The 14,576-nt window shown below is 37.2% G+C and overlaps 1 protein-coding gene across 2 annotated transcripts in view; it reads left to right on the forward strand.

Annotated features, from left to right (window-relative positions):
- The window catches only part of KCTD3 (potassium channel tetramerization domain containing 3), a 71,029-nt gene that overhangs the window by 42,559 nt on the left and 13,894 nt on the right, over positions 1 to 14,576 (forward strand). For both annotated transcript variants that reach the window (XM_029229154.1, XM_029229155.1), the window contains 4 exons: positions 2,394 to 2,481; positions 2,615 to 2,731; positions 4,626 to 4,796; positions 8,697 to 8,852. In XM_029229154.1, coding sequence (XP_029084987.1) covers positions 2,394 to 2,481; positions 2,615 to 2,731; positions 4,626 to 4,796; positions 8,697 to 8,852 — 532 coding nt within the window. The remainder of the gene's footprint in view (positions 1 to 2,393; positions 2,482 to 2,614; positions 2,732 to 4,625; positions 4,797 to 8,696; positions 8,853 to 14,576) is intronic.

The raw sequence follows: 14,576 nt of genomic DNA on the forward strand, positions 1-14,576 counted from the left end.
AATAGGCTATTCTCAAGTTAGTTGGGGAAATAACTTTCAACTTAGGATTTCATATCCAGCAAAACTATCATTCAAACATGAATGAGAGATGTTTTCAGATAATACAGACAAAGTTTGTCACTTATAACCTTCAGTGGAAGGACCTCTATAGAAATGCCCTTTGATAAGGTTATTTATACTTAGAAGAGGAAGTAGTGGAATACAATAAACATGACTAGCCAAAGAATTTGTAGATGTGTTGGTGACTCTAAATAAGTCTAAAAAGTAATGGGTGAGAGTTAAAACATACTGATGTTAAAAACAGTGATCATCATGCAGGTAGAGATTGTGGTTAAAGGATTCTAGGGGCCTTGTATTGCTTGGGAAGATAGAGTGATTTTCAAAATGTAAATCATTTAAATTTTTACATAGGAGTTAATGATAATCACTGCATGCAACGTTAGGAGAGAAAACCCACTTCCACCTTAGGTTTGTGGCCACCGTGACTGAACCAAATATACTAATCAGTATGGTGTCTCAGGTTCCTGACATGAAGCTGTTGGGGTAAAGAAGAGGAGGCCATGAAAGGCTGGCTCCTTGCTTATGCTGGGAGAGAAGAACTTAGTACCAACTCCTCTGTAACCTAACTTTACTTATCCTCTGCTTTCCCTGTTCTCCTTGTACTGAGGGGTAGACGTGAGGGGGAAAGCAGGACATGCTCAGGGGTTGCAGGAAAAGAGGTAGGAAGGCGCTCTAGTCCTGGAGCCCATCCTCCCAGAGAACTGAAAGGTCAGATATCTGTCTTGGACGTGCCTGGGAAAGCTCCAGGCCGCTGCTGCTCTTTCACTGAAAAATGGGTCCAGAGGGAGAGGAATCTCATGGCCTTACCTATCCCCAGCCTCTGACTGTGAAGATTCTGGGTAGAATTGAAGCTCTTCTTGGAGTGCTGGAGCTAAAACGATGCACTTGGTGTAAGAAAATTGGTCAGTGAAGCAGCCTTCCCTCCATTTTTCAGACATCTTTACTCATATCACTGAGAAGTTGTCGGTGTTTACCTGCTACGAAACGTGTTGGCTCTGATGAGACAGAAACCTGACCTGGGGTTGGGGGTGATCATTGAGTCTTTGCAGAGATATTTCTAGTGTAACTTATAACCATGCAGGACACCAGAAGGCACACACAGAAATTAGGGTCATGGACACGAACACCTTCTAGGAATCATTATTTCCAAGTTTTAGCTTTTTTTAAATTTGTGTTTTTAGTTAGACTCTTTTGCTGTATTTGCTGTTCTGTCAGAAGTGTGCTTTTCCCTTTCTCTACCTAACTCCTAGTTAGTTTTATAGTTTTCAAGCTTTACTTTCTTTTTGAACTTTTCCTTGATATTTGTGCTTCTCCCTGGACTGGGGTTGAGATGGGAATCCTTTCTCCCTCTTCTATGATTGTATTGCACACCCTGTGTTTATACATTAAATAATGTATAATGTATACTGTGATAGGCATTAATGTGCCTATCACATTATAATTGTCTTTATTTTTCTTTCTTGCCCACAAGTTTCTAAGCTTCTACAGAGCAAAAGTGATATTTCACATCCCTTATCCATTCCAGTACTTGTTCACCTGGATAATATCTGGTACATAAAAAGTGTTTCATTTAAATGTTGTGTGTAAACTTTCACATGCGTGTCTGGCCTGGCTGTACATAGGGATGATTCAGTTTGATCTCATCGCCAGTACAATAACACTTTTTGTTTGTTTTTCGTTTTGTTTGTAAAAATCATGCCCTTTGCTTTTCTCTTGGCACACACATAGGCATTCATTAATTTGTAACTAGACTGATTTGCTTGGAAAACTGGGTTTTTTTTATTCTAGCACTTGAAAAAACAAAAGCATTTGAGAACTTGTTTGGCCATTTCCTAGGAAATAGAGGTGAAGTATTTAGTGGGGAATATGAAAGTAGAGAAGACCACCTTTTCAAAGAAATGGTAATGAACTACCAAGGGAGCGAGTGCTATCTGGAAATCGGTTGATCTGTTTTCTAGTTCTGATTCTGGGCAGGTCACTTCATCTCTTCTATGAGAGAGACAAGGGAGAAAGGGGCCTGGTCAGACTTGGTTTTCCAGTCCTAAAGTGTGCTGTGACCTCACAGTCATGTGCAGAAAAAGGAAATGAGTAAATTCTGAAAGGAAAGTGCTGCTGTTGGAAATAAAAAATTTTTTAGAAAAGCTTTAAAAGGTCAGAGTTCCCCTTGGAGGGGTGTGTGTGTGTGTGTGTGTAAAGAAAGTATTTTCTAAGCCCTACTTAAATCGGATATTAGTATCCTTTTTATTAAAAGACTCAAAAATTTTGAGGAAATTGAGCAGAAAATATAGATTGTAATTAATAACTGACATCTAACAGTATTCTCACTACATCAGGTTCAAGACGTTGTTCCTATAACTAGTTATGACACTGCTGGGTCGTTCCTTCTACTGGGATGTAACAATGGATCAATATATTATATAGGTAAGTGGTCAGACACTTAGTATGGTCCTATTTAGTATGATTTTTAAAATGAGAACAAGAAAATATTACCTTTTTTAGTTTTAAATAGATTCACTATTTATTTTAATGCTATTTAATTTTTTTTATTTTTTAGATATGCAGAAGTTCCCTTTGCGAATGAAGGATAACGATCTTCTTGTAACTGAACTTTATCATGATCCTTCAAATGATGCTATTACTGCTCTGAGTGTTTACCTCACACCCAAAACAAGTTAGTGCATAGCAAAATTATTATAAACTGTTGGAGTTCTTTTGATAATGTATGTTTATTCGTTGGTTTATTGTAACACTAATCTGGCCCTTTGTTTTGGTGAACTGCAGTGCTGAGGATTTCATCTCTTAGAGTCTAAAGTTTATGTTTGGTTTTATACTGAGGTCAGACATGACCAGTAAACATAATCTGAGGTGGGAAGTTAGAACTTTTCCTCTTCTGAATTGTATTGTTAAGCCCTACTATTATAATAATAACAAATTATTTGTTAAACTTATCTGCACATTTACCTTCCTATGACAGCTGATTTCATTTTGGAATTAAGAGCTTTATTTTTTTTTTCACAACAATAACAACAACGAAAGCTTTTAGACTTTTAATCTCTATTGGAAAATGAGCTTATTTCTCTGGGAAATTTTAAATTTAAGTTTTGGAAAACCTCAGTATCCATAACTTATTGCTTTTTCAAAGGCCATTGCAATGAAATTAACAAACTAGCTCTGTAAATTATTAAGAATTTTTATATTCTAGAGTGAAAGATAAACGTAAATGGGAAATTCAAAATTTATCTGTAATGAAAGGAATTCTAGGAAATACTTACATGTGGCTAGTAATATTAATAGTTTGAATACGTTACTTGTATAATCATTTCATTGAATGCATTGTAATAAATCATTATCTTCGGTATGAAAGAAAGAAAGATTCTGGTGTGCACAGATGATTTTGATTGAAATTGTAGGATTTAAACTATGTTGCTCCAGAACAGAGGTCAGCAAACCATGCTCTTTTTATTAATAGTTTTATGTATTGTCTTTGGCTGCTTTTCTGCAACTGTGACAGAGTTAAGTGGCTGTACAGAGACAGTGTGGCATGCAAAGTTTAAACTATTTGCTTTTTATAGAAAGTTTGCTGACCCCTGCTCTAGAATGAGATATGCTCCCCTCCCCGCCCCCAGTCTAATTAAAAAGGGAGAATAAAACTTCTTTTGTGGTGGCAGTGTCTTCTTTTAAGACACAAGAATGGAGTTGCCTTTTAAGTTTTGAGAAGTGTTTTCCATAGCATGCCCTTTTCCTTCGATTCCAGTATTTTCAGGTGAATCAGAAAGAACAGCTATCAAAGCTAAGAGGTTCTCTGTGACGCTTTTAAGGAATGTAGGTCACTGAACTCCATTAAATATATGATGGAATCTGGGCACTTGTTTGAAAAAAAAGCCACAGATGAACCAGACGTCATGAGCTAGTTGTATATAATTAGAAGAGAACAACATAGGTAAATGTGATGTAAGCAATGTAATGGGTATATTTTCCCATAGTTATAACAGTTTTGAAACTGTTAAATAGTACATGGATTACTTGATTATTCAAAGAGAAGATTCAATATTGTGGCAGAAGTAAAACAGATGGTCATTCGAGGCTAGAAATAATATGGAGTATTGCTTTAGGAATACTATGTTGTGTCAGTGGTGTTCTTAGCATGTCAGATTTATTCCTTAAACATTTAATGAGTACCTACTATGTCTCAGGCACTCTGTAAGGTGATATAGATTAAAAAATGATTATGATTCAGTCTCTTATCAATAAAGAGTAGAGGTAGATAGACATGGAAATAAGAGAATTGGGGTGTTACAGTTGCTCTGATAGAACCTAATACATAGTACAAGGGAGAGAGTGAACAATTCTATATTGGAGTGAGTGTTAGGAAAAGATTTGTAAAGGAAATAATGAATTTAAGATGGTCAGAGAAGTCTTAAGATTTCTTTGCTGAGCTGAATTTGGGGCAGATAACAAGTGCTGAATCCAGCTCTGCCTCTTCTATCACAGGGAACACTTTGCAAGGGCAGCTTTCTTTTTATTGTCTTCTATTATATCACCTTTCAATTTTTGATTTTGGTTAGGTGTCAGTGGTAACTGGATTGAGATTGCCTATGGTACGAGCTCTGGAGCAGTACGAGTAATTGTGCAGCACCCAGAGACGGTTGGGTCAGGCCCTCAGCTTTTTCAGACCTTCACAGTTCACCGAAGTCCCGTCACAAAAATCATGCTCTCAGAGAAGCATCTTGTATCAGGTAAAGTGATTTTATTAGTACTGGTAAGGAGGTCTACCTTATGTCATGTAAAACCTTGCCTTGGGTGTTATTTTTTAGACTCCTACAAATTAAAAGAATATAAAAGCAGTGTTTTATGTAAGAAAAACACACCAGAAAAAGTGGTAGAAAAGTTTAATAACTGAAGAAATACTATGATTGTCTTCTAAGGTTTCTTTGATATTGTCTGGTTGTAGTATACATAAATTTAGAAGGCATCATATCTTTTATTTACTCTCTATTTTAATGTTTGGTTCTTATGGCATATTTTACTTCAGAATATTTATCATAATCCTGTTGAAGAATGTTTTATTAGAGAAAATTTTCAAGTATGAACGTAATATAAATTTGGTTGCGTTGTCTTAAGTTTTAATGCTAAAGTTAGTAGAATGTTAGTAGTCTAACATCAACTACTGTTAAAAATCAGTAAAACGTGTAAAGAGATGTGAAGAAAATAACATTTGTGGGTTTGTTGTTCTTCATAGTCATATATGTTTCTAACATTTAGATACTAATTTGATACTTAAAAAATTAGTTACAGATTTTCAAGCAAAATTAGCCTGACACAAAATAAAATGATCACAAAGTAAAATTCCATCATGAGGTTCAATGTCTATGATAGATGATTTCTGAAAGCGTTGAAAATTGAATCAGGTGTATCAGTAGTTTGCTTTTTTAAAACAATCTTGCATTAAATCTTTTGTAGATCAGTTCCTGCCTAACTTAAATTTTTATAAACATCCTTTTCATGCATCAGCTTTGTTTATATGAAGACTACCTAATATAAAAAGGTGATGCATCTTTCACTAATTAAACACCAAATGGAGCTGAAATACCTTGTCCATATATGAATGGATGGATGGATGGATGAATATGCTTTTGTTGAATGTCTCATTGTTTTGGATGTAATTATGCCTTTCTGAAACAGTCTCTTTTTTAATCTTTCATAGAGCAGTACTCATCTAATATCTGCCTCGCTGAGGAGTTTTTCTCACTCTGTATGGCTGGTTCCTCCTCTTTTGCCCAGTTACTAAGTGTTGGATTGCCTCAGATCTCTTTCTAGATTTTCCATTCTTTGTCTGTACTTTCCCTGGTGATTTGAATATTATTATCTACATGCCAGTGACTCCCAGACTTTCCCTTCACCTGTGACCATCCACAGAGTTCCAGACTTGTATATCCAGTGCTTGTGCTTAGTATTTGGTTGTATGTTTAATAGGCATCTCTAAATTAACCTAGATAAAATAGTACTTTTGATTTCTGTCTCAAAAGCCATCTTAGTATACAATATCACTACTCATTTACCCAAGCTGAAAATCTAGGAATCACACTTGATTCTTCCCTTTTTCTCACTGCACCCGCCTCCCCCCGCCCTCCACATACATGTAATACATCAGTAGGTCCCGTTTCTCTGCTTCAACGTACATCACAAGTCTGATTACTTCACTTTGTGTCCATTTCTGCCAGCCCCTTAGCTCAAATCAGCATTTCTCCCCTAGGTTACTCCATTCTTTCCCTGTTTCTGTCTTGGCTCTCTATGGTACATGTTCCACACAGCAGCCAGAAATATCTTTAGAAATGCAAAGCAGGACTTCCCTGGTGGCGCAGTGGTTAGGAATCCGCCTGCCAGTGCAGGGGACATGGGTTCGAGCCCTGGTCCAGAAAAATCCCACATGCCGTGGAGCAGCTAAGCCCGTGTGTGCCACAGCTACTGAGCCTGTGCTCTAGAGCCCGTGAGCCACAACTACTGAGCCTGTGTACCTAGAGCCCGTGCTCTGCGGCAAGAGACGCGACCGCAATGAGAAGCCCGTGCACCGCAACGAAGAGTAGCCCCTGCTCACTGCAACTAGAGAAAGGCCACACAGAGCAACGAAGACCCAACACAGCCAAAAATAAATAAATATTATTTTTAAAAAAAGAAAAAGAAAGAAATGCAAAGCAGATCTGATTTCCGATGGCTTCTTTCTGTATACAAATTAATACGGCTCTTCCTGTTCCGGATCCTGCTCACCTTGCACATCACTTCTCCACGCCTCGCATGTCACTTTTCTTACTGCTCATGATACCTAACTCATTGGCTTTTCTATTTCTTAAAATCGCCTTAGAAACTTTGCACTTGTTCTTTTCATTTGACATCTTCTTTCTTAGATGTTTGTTTCGCTGTCTGTCCTTGACATTCAGGTCCCATTTTAAATACCTCCTCAGTGAGGCCTCCTTGGCCACCCTGTCTAAACTAGCCAGCCCTCTCTCTAACAGGCACTTTCTGCTATCAGTATCTTGATTTGTTTTCTTCACAGACTCATTACTTTGTTTCTTATTTATCATCTCTTTCCCTCTTCTAGAATATAGTAGGTTTCTACAGCAGCAGAAGCTTTTGTTCTCCACCCTATTCTCAGCACTTAGCATAGTCCTTACGAATAAATATTGTATAAAAATGAGGTAATTTGGTCCTGTGAGAAAATAGACTATTTCTTTGCAAGATTGTTTTGATGTTTAAGTGACAATGCCATACTCAGTAGCAGTTGATATTATTTTGATGGTAATGATGTCATTGTTGGATGTGATGTCAAAGAGCTACATAGTTAAATTTGCATTTTAACAACAGGTATTTCATGTAGGTTTGAAATGTTAGATAATGATTAATACTAACAAAATTGCATAATTGCATTATTTTTTGAATTTTATTTTTTATACAGCAGGTTCTTACTATCTACTTTATACATATTAGTGTATATATGTCAATCCCATAGTTGCATTTTTGAGTCAGCTAGAAGTATTTGTTATTTTTCTGAATCCTAGTAAGCTTAATAAGGAAATTAGGAAATTATTTCCCATGAAGCTGATTCAGTAGCCTAGAAGTAAATGTCTTCTTTTTCACCAGAAAACTGGCATCCTGAGAACTAAGAATTTTGTTGTATAAGTAACATATGTACACTTTTTATTCTTATTGCTGTTTGCCATAATTAAATTTCTGAAGTTTTGTTTAAAATATGCAACTGTGACATTTTATCCAGTAGGAAATGTTGTGTGCATATAAGAAATTTTGGATACTTTCCTAGTAGATACTGATGAGTTCATAATAAATGGCAAATTAATACATTTTTTATTAAGGCACGCCACAAAAGTACAGTTCTTACATTAATGATATCATTTTTTTGGTTTATAGTTTTTAGCAGAGTATCTATTCAGACAGAAAAAACAGCAGAAATAGATTACTTGTTAGGAGATATCTCAATATATACCCACTTAATATTACCGTGAAAAAATAAAGCTAATTGGAATATGTTTCTTAAATGCAGACTCTCATATAAAAATAATTCTCAGCTTTAGTATTGAAATCTTAATTTTTCTTGATGCAACTGTGAATGAACAATAAATAACTGGTTCCTATAAGCTTTTTGACAAATGTTATTTGTGCCAATAAATTCTCAGTAGCTCCTGATCTTGGTTGTTTAATATTGGAGTAACATAAGCAGAAACAATTTATATGGTTGGAAAAAATAAACTAGGCAACTTGTTTACAATGGAGTTTAGCCACAGAACAGAAAAATACTCGGCATATTCTCTCTTACATACACATTTTTTTTTTAACCTTCTCTAAATTCATACCCTACAGGCTACTTTTATAAGGATCCATAGATTTTACTTATATACCTTATATTTGCAGCAAGGTAAACCATATTCAATTATCTCATTTTTGTTGGCTAGGTACAAATTAAGTGTAATTTTAAGATAAGTAAGCTGTTTGCCACCCAAAATGTGCTACGATCTGTTTTCTGTAAATTATAGTGAAAAAAGTTAAAATATGTTTATAAAAGTGATTTTGTTGGTGCTCTCATAATCTATATTTAACAACTGTTGTGTGCTCTCTTTCTCTCCTAGTCTGTGCAGATAATAATCATGTCCGGACATGGACGGTAACACGATTCAGAGGAATGATCTCTACTCAGCCAGGTTCTACTCCTCTAGCATCGTTCAAGATACTGTCCCTGGAGGAGACAGAAAGCCATGGAAGCTATTCCTCTGGAAACGACATAGGTGAGCTAGATCTTTCGGGGGAACATTTTCAAGTACTGTGTAGGCAATGCTGAAGAAGTATATTATCTGTAGTAGAAACCTAAAAAGGAGTTTTAAATATAAGTTTTTCATTTTCACTTTGAAGCTCATTTAAAACAGAAGTTTAATCTTTTTCTGATTAAGTTCTATAAAGTCACAAAATATACATTTTTTTTGACTTTATGAAGGTACAAAAGTGATACACATTTAATAGAAACAGTACTTTGAATTTTGAACTTTTCCCGGGCTAGGGATATGTGGTACCATGTTCTCTCGTGGTGTCAGGCGGCAGCAGCAGGCCAAAGTTCCCAGGCAGCCGCGTGACCACAAAGGTAAACAAGTGATGTGCTTAGAATCAGTCTGTACCCACATAGCCATTCTCTTTTTCACTTTCAGTATTCAATACATTACATGAGATATTCGATACTTTACTATAAAATGGACTCCGTATTAGATGATTTTGCCCAACTGTAGGCTAATGTGAGTGTTCTGAGCACACTTAAGGTAGGCTAGGGTAAGCTATGATGTTTGGTAGCTTAGATATACTAAATGCATTTTTTTTTTTTTTTTTTTTGCGATATGCCGGCCTCTCACTGTTGCGGCCTCTCCCGTTGCGGAGCACAGGCTCCAGATGCGCAGGCTCAGCGGCCATGGCTCACGGGCCCAGCCACTCCACGGCATGTGGGATCTTCCCAGACCGGGACACGAACCCGTGTCCCCTGCATCGGCAGGCGGACTCTCAACCACTGCGCCACCAGGGAAGCCCCCCTAAATGCATTTTTGACTTAGGATATTTTCAATTTAGGAGTAATTTATCGGGACATAACCCCATCATAAGTTGAGGAAAATCTGTATTATAGCATCATTTTTCATTGTTTAAAAAGTTGAGGACTTCCGTGGTAGCGCAGTGGTTAAGAATCCGCCTGCCAATGCAGGGGACATGGGTTCGAGCCCTGGTCCGGGAAGATCCCACATGCTGCGGAGCAACTAAGCCCGTGCACCACAACTACTGAAGCCCACAGGCCTAGAGCCTGTGCTCTGCCACAACAGAAGCCACCGCAGTGAGAAGTCTGTGCACCGCAACGAAGAGTAGCCCCCGCTTGCCGCAACTAGAGGAAGCCCACACGCAACAATGAAGACCCAATGCAGCCCAAAATAAATAAAAGCTGAGAGCACATTTTTTATCTTACTAGCATGTCCTAATTTAAGTGATATTATCTCCAAATGCTAACCACTTTTGTTTATAATTAAAAGCCATGATGGCTGTACACATTTGAAACTTGAAATACTTTTTTCCTTCGTTGCTAATAATTAACCTGAAAATAGCTTTGAAGCTGGAAAAGGGCTGGTGTTCTTACATACTGAGAGTGGTTTTGATGGCATCCATTAGTAAACAGTGTAGGATGTCTCTCCTGATTTCAGCAAAGGGTATATAAAGTTAGTTATAACAAATCAGTTTCTCCCTACACCATACATACACACAAACAGTCTTCATGGAGGTAGATCATTTTCCTCAAGGATCTGTTTGAAAGAACTAATGCACCTTGTATAAGCAGAAATTATAGCACTGATGGAAAACGAGGAGTGGATCAGAATTGTTATGCGTGAAACTATTAAATGTATGTCCATCGGGATATTTGCTCCCACGGTAAAGATTTCAAAAATAGTTATCTTTAAGAAATGTAAGCTTCTGAAGAGAACTGTAGTACCACAGTCTTAGTATTTTTAGAAAGAGAACTACTCAGTGTTGTCACTTTTATCAGTTGCTGTGTGATCCCAGTTCCCAGTGTGATGATAGGCATTGAAAGTTTTATTTCGACAAGTTTTTTTTCCAGCTTTATTGAGATATAATTGACATATGTAAGTTAAAGGTGTAGCATCAACAGATACTAAGTATTTTTGCTCCAGGCATTAGAAATCTAAAAACTTGCAGTGAACATCAACTTACTAGCAAACGATTGTATTTTGCACACTGCTCAAGTGCATAGGACGGAAAGCCCCCAGAAGAGAGTGCTAGTCTGTGTGCTAGGTGTAACATACACTCACATTTAATCTTTTTGACAATTTTATGAGGTAGATCTTATCCCCACTTAACTTTGACAGAAACCAGTGTTCAGGCAGAGCACTTCACAGAGGTCTTAATGTTGGAACTGAGAGAGGCGGCAGGGGGTGATGCTAGGAGTTTGAACTGAGATGTGAAGGTGTAAGTTCTAGGACAGGGACATTCCTGGAAGGGAAAACAGCATGTTAAAAGGATAGAGGCCAGTAGAACCTGGCAGGTTTGGCAGATGTCAAGAACGTCATTAATTGTTGGTATGTAGCTGAGAATAGTAGGACATGAGACTAGGTAGATAGGCAGGCATCAGATCAGGGAGCACATGTGTAATGTGAATAAAAGATATTTAGAAGCAGCCCTGTAAATTACTTAAGACAGTCATATGTAAAATGTTTAAAAGGGCCAGGGGGATGTTTTTTCTTTTCTGTTCACAGTTTTGTTTAAAAAAATTATCCTAAGAGGTAGACATGTAGACTAGTGGAACAGAATAGAAAGTCCAGTGTCAGTGGGGGTGGTAGGGGTGGAGTGTAGATGGTAAAGGGGAATGGAGTAACAGATACTGGAAACAGCTGTGCCAGAAAGAAATGGAGCTAGTTAGAAGGTGAGTACATTCATAGGTCATATTTTTGAGTCCTCTTCCTTTCTCTCCCGTTGAAGATAACAGAGATGTAAGGATATTTTTTTGTGTTCTCTGAAGGAAAGGTGCTAATTTGGGCAAAAGTGTTGGGGAAACTATAAGAGGGGAGGTATGGATAATTACTTAAGGTATGAAGTTATGTGAGAATCTCACATCAGTAATAAAGTTTGAGGGGGAGGGAAGATATAGTCCCGTAACCCTCTTTCCTAGTTATTTCATCCATCATCAGTATTTTGACTTTGTTTCTGAGTTATTGAGTGAGGACTGTCTTTTCATTTCAATAGAATTAGACTTCAGAGAGTTGTGCAGGAATTGGGCAACTGCATAGCTTAGTGAAAAGCCAGACAGCTTGGGTTTGGATTCCAGTTCTATCAAGTAGAACTTAAGAGATCTTTGGTTAACTAACCTGTTGGTGCCTTACTTTTCTCGTTTGTAAAATGGAGATGATAATAGTGCATCCTTTATGTGGTTGTTATGATGATTCAAATGAGTGATTTGTAAAGCATGTAGTGTGGTACATAGTAAGCATAAGTATTTGCTAACTAATAAGAGTGTTATTCTGTTTATTAATTAGGTATGATTCACATAAGATAACTTGGGATATACTATCTTTAAAAACTGTGTTGTACATCACATACTTTTTGTGAATGATGAGTTGATATTTAGCTAATGAGTATTGGGAATTATTAAAATTTTATGTGTAAGTTTTGCATAAAAACACTTTATATTGTTCACATTCTTTCTAAAACATATGAGCCACTTTCCTACCTTGCCAAGTACAATAAAGTAAAAATAATTGAATTTACCTTTTAGATTGAAATCCTTGAAGGGTACAACAGGCTCTGATAAATGAAATTCTACTTAATGAAGTTGTACTTTATTTTTTAAGATTTTGCATGTTAAGTTTTCAAAAAAAGTAACATCAATACATAAAGTAACTTCATTTATACATCCCTTTCTTGAAGTGATAAGAAACTGAGCACATTCTGAAAGATAGTAAATGTAGAGCTTCTATTTTAACAGGTCTCCTTCTAGTACTCTTAATGTATAGTCTCAAGCAAATTATTGCCTTCAGTTTTTACAGTCTTAGTGCATAAAATATAATTTTGAAAAGTTATATAAAAATTTTTATGAATTTTTGATTTATTTTTTTATACAGCAGGGTTTTTTTTAACATCTTTATTGGAGTATAATTGCTTTTCAGTGGTATGTTAGTTTTTGCTTTATAACAAAGTGAATCAGCTATACATATACATATATCTCCAAATCTCTTCCCTCTTGGGTCTCCCTCCCTCCCACCTTCCCTATCCCACCCCCTAGGTGGTCAAAATGCACCAAACTGATCTCCCTGTGCTATGCTGCTGCTTCCCACTAGCTATCCATTTTACATTTGGTAGTGGATATATGTCCATGCCACTCTCTCACTTTGTCCCAGCTTACCCTTCTCCCTCCCCATATCCTTAAGTACATTCTGTAGTAGGTCTGCGTCTTTATTCCTGTCCTGCCCCTAGGTTCTTCATAACCAGTTTTGTTTGTTTGTTTTTTAGTTTCCATATATATGTGTTAGCATACGGTATTTGTTTTTCTCTTTCTGACTTACTTCACTCTGTATGACAGACTCTAGGTCCATCCACCTAACTACAAATAACTCAATTTAGTTTCTTTTTATGGCTGAGTAATATTCTGTTGTGTATATGTGCCACATCTTCTTTATCCATTCATCTGTTGATGGACACTTAGGTTCCTTCCATGTCTTGGTTATTGTAAATAGAGCTGCAGTGAACATTGTGGTACATGACTCTTTTTGAATTATGGTTTTCTCAGGGTATATGCCCAGCAGTGGGATTGCTGGGTCATACGGTAGTTCTGTTTTTGGTTTTTTAAGGAACCTCCATGCTGTTCTCCATAGTGGCTGTACCAATTTACATTCCCACCAACAGTGCAAGAGGGTTCCCTTTTCTCCACACCCTCTCCAGCATTTATTTGTAGATTTTTTCATGATGGCCATTCTGACTGGTGTGAGGTGATAACTCATTGTGGTTTTGATTTGCATTTCTCTAATGATTAATGACGTTGACCGTTCTTTCATGTGTTTGTTGGCAATCTGTATATCTTCTTTGGAGAAATGTCTATTTACGTCTTCTGCCCATTTTTGGATTGGGTTGTTTGTTTTTTTGATATTGAGCTGCATGAGCTGCTTGTAAATTTTGGAGATTAATCCTTTGTCAGTTGCTTCATTTGCAAATATTTTCTCCCATTCTGAGGGTTGTCTTTTTTTTTTTTTTTTTTTTTTTTTTTTTTTTTTTTTGCGGTACGCAGGCCTCTCACTGTTGTGGCCTCTCCCGTTGCGGAGCACAGGCTCCGGACGCGCAGACTCAGCGGCCATGGCTCATGGGCCTACCTGCTCCACAGCATGTGGGATCTTCCCGGATCAGGGCATGAACCCATGTCCCCTGCATTGGCAGGCGGACTCTCAACCACCACGCCACCAGGGAAGCCCTGAGGGTTGTCTTTTCGTCTTATGGTTTCCTTTGCTGTGCAAAAGCTTTTAAGTTTCATTAGGTCTCATTTCTTTCTTTTTGTTTTTATTTCCATTTCTCGAGGAGGTGAGTCCAAAAGGATCTTGCTGTGATTTATGTCATGGAGTGTTCTGCCTATGTTTTCCTCTACGAGTTTTATAGTGTCTGGCCTTACACTTAGGTTTTTAATCCATTTTGAGTTTATCTTTGTGTATGGTGTTAGGGAGTGTTCTAGTTTCATTCTTTTACATGTAGCTGTCCAGTTTTCCCAGCACCACTTATTGAAAAGGCTGTCTTTTCTCCATTGTATAGTCTTGCCTCCTTTATCAAAGATAAGGTGACCATATGTGCATGGGTTTATCTCTGGGCTTTCTATCCTGTTCCATTGATTTATATTTCTTTTTTTGTGCCAGTACCATATTGTCTTCATTACTGTAGCTTTGTAGTATAGTCTGAAGTCAGGGAGCCTGATTCCTCCAGCTCCGTTTTTCTTT

The sequence above is a fragment of the Monodon monoceros genome, unplaced genomic scaffold (assembly GCF_005190385.1).
Source record: "Monodon monoceros isolate NGI ecotype Baffin Bay Population unplaced genomic scaffold, NGI_Narwhal_1 Super_Scaffold_18, whole genome shotgun sequence".
NCBI classification, from domain to species: Eukaryota; Metazoa; Chordata; class Mammalia; order Artiodactyla; family Monodontidae; genus Monodon; species Monodon monoceros.